General features: G+C 33.7%; 1 protein-coding gene across 3 annotated transcripts in view; it reads left to right on the top strand.

Moving 5' to 3' along the window:
• Positions 1–1,559: 1,559 nt before the first annotated feature.
• Positions 1,560–6,000, top strand: part of LOC135835674 (calponin homology domain-containing protein DDB_G0272472-like) — a 51,727-nt gene continuing 47,286 nt past the window's right edge. For 2 of the 3 annotated variants that reach the window (XM_065350049.1, XM_065350048.1), the window contains exons 1-2: positions 1,560–1,661; positions 1,940–2,098. In XM_065350049.1, coding sequence (XP_065206121.1) covers positions 1,942–2,098 — 157 coding nt within the window. In that variant the 5' untranslated portion in view covers positions 1,560–1,661; positions 1,940–1,941. The remainder of the gene's footprint in view (positions 1,662–1,939; positions 2,099–6,000) is intronic. The other variant, XR_010556934.1, reaches the window with a different exon arrangement.

Below are 6,000 nucleotides of genomic sequence, written 5' to 3'. Positions count from 1 at the left end.
TTCAAGGAATTCAAAAAATTTAACAAAAAAGTCATCAATGCAGATCTGGCCCTTTTCTGCGCCCAAATACCACATTCCCGGCAGTTTTGCAGAAATCTGACATCACAAGTCGATCCGCCGTACTTTGAATATCCGTGAAAAAAAATTTCCGAAAATATGACTTGGTCCCTTTCTGTTCTCGCCGATTCAATTATAGTTGTCCAAATTAATTTTCACATCGCGTTGGAGACTCCAGAACGGCTCGAGAAATGATAAAATCCGCGTCCGGGGTTGGTTACAGTCCAAATACAGTCATTTGCTCTCATTTCAAAAATCATCTCATACAAACAGAAAATTTTTCATGTTTCGATTTTTTTACCCCAATGCTGACCAAAAAAACCAGCCTCAAAGTGTTTGCCTGGAAATCGACTCAAATGTGGATTAACTCGTCAAAGAGGTCAAGAATACAAGCTGCGATTCAATTTTTAGATGCCCAAATCACGCTGGAGGCTCTAGAATGGCTGAAAAGCATTAAAGTTGGTTCGGAGGAGTTCATTTTTACAGAATAATTTTCTTTTTTTTAAAAAGAAGGTAGGTAAAATACTCATATATATAAATCACCAAAAATGGTCATGTCATTTTCGGCAGTGAAATTTTGGTGGTGGGGGTATCAGAGTTAAGCAAACCTCGAATACCTACTTGAGCAAAAGTTGTTCTGTTCTGCTTTTTAAAGGAGAACAAAATAGGCTATGGTTTTTCCTCAAAAGGGCCCATCACTTCTCAGAATAGGCTAAAGTCGAAATTTAATACCTAATTTTATTGTCTCCAGTTCGTGAAATTTCAAAGACATTTGATTTCACCAAATGATATCTGTAATTATCTCAAGAAGTTTTTTTAAAGGATATCTCAAAATCAAAATGTAATCACATGACTTATTTTTGGAATTTGAACTTGACCATCTCATTTCTTTATCCTCGATACGATATCGTAAAAAAAAATCTCACCAAAAAAAGCACATAATCTATAGTGTACATCAGCACGCGAAATACTTATTAAGCTTATACAATAGTAATAAGTACATCGACATGAACCTTCGTCTGGATAATTTACACAGTCGAGATATTTTCCAAGGTAAAAATCGATTTTCTTGGTTCTTGACCTATGTCCACGCGGTTAAAAACCTTTAAAAGCACGCTTCTCAATGACTTTCGATATCCATAGGCTTATTCTGCTTCATTAGCTCGGTTCAAATGGTAATTACGTCGCGTCGTTTGTCGTCAGCGCAGCTTTCGATTAAACGCAGAACGCAGGGGGGCGGGGGTAACCGGAGTAAGTTTTTTTCGTCACCATCGATACTATGTAGGTATTTACGTTCGTATTTATGGTAGGTAGGTAGGTAGGTAACTTTTAAAACATGCAACCTAGGTACCTTACCGGAGTCTCTAGACAGATATTATAAGAATCGCGATTCAATATAAGCTCTCTATGGAAACGATTCATAAACAAGTGTCGAGCTTTTACATTTTTTCAACCATAAATAGGTACGTACGTAAAATATAGGTAAGAAATCCATCGTATACGATAAATTTTCAAGCTCGTATAGTCGTAGTTTGACCTGCCGCGTAACATTGTCGCGATATCGCGTAGCATACATCAACACAGGAAGAGTAATCGTACAACTGGTAACTGACTAATCTATCTATATCTATACCTATCTAAAATTAGGTCGTAACAGTTAAAAAAAATGTTATAAACGCCGGTAATGATCGTTTTAAAAGTGTAAAACTAGAAGTATTCAGGTTTTGCGATTATTTAGTAATGCAGTTATATGGGTAGCTGCTAAGCCTATACAATTAATGTTCTCGTATTTTCGCGTCGTGTGATAATCTACTAATCTACCTAACTAACGTCATAATTATAGAGTTTTTAACGCGACGCCTTGATTTTTATTTTCTTGCAGAAATGAATGCATTAACGCCACCGTTCAGATACAAGGTTCCTGGTGGCTTGGATTATCTGCTAGAGGAAATCATCAGAGCTGTTTTGAAAGAGCAGCCAAAAAATTTGGAATTATTTATCGCAGATTACTTGAAAACGTTGATCGATAAGAGAAATGAAGGTGAGTACCTGCTATGATGCTTTGTGACCTAGAAACCCTTCTCGGAACGTGGATAACGAATTGAAATTTTGAATTAAATGTGGATATGTAATGGGAAAAAGAGAGACTTTATGACTTTATGTGGCATTTCTGGGATATCTAGTTGCAAATTGACATTGATTTTTTTGAGGGTCACGTGCGTATAGTGCTAAACAAATGTTACCTTCTGCGTGTTTTACCTACATAGGTAAATCGTAATTTGCAATTTCGTAATTATTTTTTTTATTTTGACCCAAGATCATGGAACGAATCATTTCCTGGGACATTTAAAATTTATGATGCTTTTTATCAAGATATTCTATAAAAATAAATGTGAGGTGGAACTGAAGAAAATTTGCAATTTTCGAAGTACTTTTTACGAGCACATAGATTTTGTTGAATCATCTTATTAAATTTTTAATTAATTTTCAAAAACTCGAAAATTGGTTCATTTTGCACAAAATTAAATTAATTTGATTAAATTGAGATAAAAAGTTGAAATTTGATCAAGTAATGTGCTATTTTTGATGTCCTGAATCGATTGGTGGTAGTTTCAATCCGTTTAGAGCTTCCTACGAATATTCGAATTTTCCAAAGACGGAAAAATTGACATAAAAATAATCAAATTACATGTAATGAATGCCTTTAAATTCTGCTGCAGTTTATAGTTACTACTAAGTACATTTTTCTTTCCAAAATCGTCTGTAGTTCTTTTCAACTATCCTGGTGCCTCCAATAAATTTTTTAATTTTTCATTCTTCAAAGAAACTTGAGTAAGTACTGTGTATTAAACATGGGTTTGAAACCATAGAAAATAGTGTTAAAAATGAGAACACTTGCCCAGATCGATCTGAAAAGTCACAATACAACTTCAGTTCTTTTTATGGCAATTTTTCTGATATGAAAATATCTAAAAATTCGCTGGAAGCTCCAAAATCACTTCTAAACCACCACCAGTTGATTCGGAAAGTCTGAAATGGAGCAGTATAAATTAAGTTTCAGCTTCTCTCATTTAGGTTTGATCCAAGTTTAAATTTTTTTCAAGATGAAAAGTGGCTCAAAGGATTTTTTAAAATGTGCAAATTGAGTCCATAATTTAGTCATGGTTTTCAGGAATTTTTAAAAAGTGTCATGCGACTTATCAAAATGGATTGAAACTGTGGGAGAAATTCAAATATTTTACGAAAATGACATTTAAGCATTTCTGAAGAATTATAAGCTTGAAATGGGATCATGATTTTTAGGATTTTTGAAAAAGTGTCATGCGACTGATGCGACCTATCAAAACGGATTAAAATTGCTGGTGAAATCCAAATATTTTGGCACAAAATATCGTATTCGAGCATTTCTGAAGAATTTTAAGCAGAAAATGGGGTCATTATTTTTGAGATTTTGGAAAAAGTGCCATGGGGCTTATCAAAGTTGGCTAAAATTTTCGGAGAAAAATAGATATTTACGTTTAAATTTTTTTTGGGTATTTTTGAAAAATTTTGAGCTCCAAATTGAGTCAATTTTTTGGGTAGGAACCATTCAAACGGGTCACAGAGAAAATCATGTGATAATACAAAGCAAATTCAACAACAAATTTTTAAAAAAATAGAAGGAGCCAATAAATTAATTTTATTTACTGAATTTCTGACATTTGAAATTTTCAAGAGGCATTAAAAGTATCATACCAATCTAGTAGACTGCCTTTCAACGCTGAATTTTCTCTTTACATGACCATTTTTATAGATCGAATGTCACTTTTGAGAGAAATGATTCTATTTTGGATTTAAAATTTAACCCATTTTGATATATTCCATCCCGTGGCATACACGTTCAATTCTGAAAATCCTGATCTAATTTTGGGCTGAAAATCCTTCAGAAATGCTCAAAAAACGTTTTCATTTCAATGTATGAAATTCTTACTAAATTTTAATGGTCACTTTTGAGTAATTTTGCAATCGTTAGAAATGAAATTGGAAGAGGGCTTGACTTTAAAATTTGATTGCGCCCTATTGTGTCAACCGTTTTCCTCAAAAAGACCCAATGAGCGTGGAACAAACTCCTATATGTATGCACAGCTATGGAAGTAAACTTTCATCGCTCCAGCCCTGCCTTTCTATTTTTAACGGTTGCCTTATTTCCTCTGATAGGCAATACTTACGACATGAAAAAAATACAATAGCGATGCTAATGGAAGGAAGAAGTCATTTTAAATGAATGTAGCAATTAATTTATTAATTATACTCGGTATTCATTTCACACGGAAGTGAAAAAATAAACTTAAGTCACATTAATGAACTAAGTAATAATAATCTCATCGTCAGCTCAATCCTTAGTCTTGCTTAGCTCAACTCTAATTTTGCTTCAGAAGGAACCCACTAAAGATGCCCGTCTTCTATTTCTATTTGAACGAAGGCATGACTTTTGTAAAATGGAAAGTGCATAGTCTGAAAAGAGTTGATTATTTAATTTTTGACAATTTTTGGAAATTCATAAGGGTCGATTTTATGAAATACTCTTTTTTTTTTTAAAAAAAAATCAAGTTCTTCCAAATCGAATTCCACCATTTCGGCCTCAACTGGAGCTCTCAGATTCCAGGTTAATTTTGGATTTTTTCAGAAAAAACGCAAAATGACTACCTCTTTTTATCATCATTTTTTTTCAAAATCAAAAAAAAAAAGTTCAAATATTCTGAATGTAAGCTGTTCCTTGGATCCTCTTCCTTCATTGACAGGACATAGCCTGCAAAAGTCAAACTGATCAAAAAAAAGCTTTCTGTGACTTCCATTTTTAGGAGCTAGACAAATGTATCCATAAAGGTGTAACACTGTAAATATTGCATAATAGTTGGTGAGTAAAATAGGTGCGAGATCTTTTTGGAGAACAGAAAATATCCTGATTAAGTATTTCACTAACGTCAAGTGACAAATATTTGTTAATTTTATAAATAGGTAGGTAGCTAAATAAGTAGGTATTGGATCATTGAAAAATGCTTTATGCTTGAAAACTTTCATTCATAAAAACCTATAATATTCTCCTCGATTTCACAGTTTATTTCTGAAAACACATTGTATAGATCTTCTATGGTCACCCTATTTACTTTTCCTTGACCTTTAAACCTATTCCGACACCAGTAAAAACCTATATCACTTAGTTGAAAAACACAGTTTGTAAACCCCAGCAAAATTTTCCAATACACGAGGAAAATAATCCAGAAGCTCGAAGCGACTAATTTAATATGTGACACGACATTGAAAAAGTTTCCAAAGTCAAACAAAGCTCCGGTATTTGTAGGAGGCACTGAAAAGGCTTCCAGTTGGTTTGGCTCGAATGACAGAGCGAAGTTTCTAATTAATTAAATGCATTAAGCTTACAAAAGATGCCATCGAATGACGTACTATCTTTATACACGAAATGTCGATACGATTTATTCGAAATTGCCATTTTGGTTTCCGACCATCTGCGAGGCGATAAAGCTCACTTCGACAAAAGCCAACTGTGTTGTTCTATGTAAATATTTGCGGCCGAGTTTTCTGATGGGTACGAATCGTACACTCGAATCGAGATAATCTTTCTTATCACTTCATTTAGAAGATATAGGTAGGTATCTACAGACATACGAGAAATACAAATAGGTACAATTTAGTAGAAAAAAGAAAAGAATTTTGTAATTAAAATCAATAGGTACCCGGACCTTTGACCGTACAAAAGTAGGTAGGTGTATGGATGAAGGAAGCAGAGAGAGGTTTTCTTTGTATTGTTTTTGGACTTTTGAAACGTGTACAGAGCCGGAGCACGCTTCGAAGCTTGTTTTTCATTTCCATTAAAAACGTTTTGCGAAAAATGAGCGAATTTATCTTTATGAAAAAGAAGAAAAACATGGCGAGGTCTTGGTA

This window comes from Planococcus citri, chromosome 2, assembly GCF_950023065.1.
Source record: "Planococcus citri chromosome 2, ihPlaCitr1.1, whole genome shotgun sequence".
Lineage (NCBI taxonomy): Eukaryota > Metazoa > Arthropoda > Insecta > Hemiptera > Pseudococcidae > Planococcus > Planococcus citri.
Note: the sequence above shows the minus strand (reverse complement) of the source record. Positions and strands in the feature narration are given on the sequence as shown.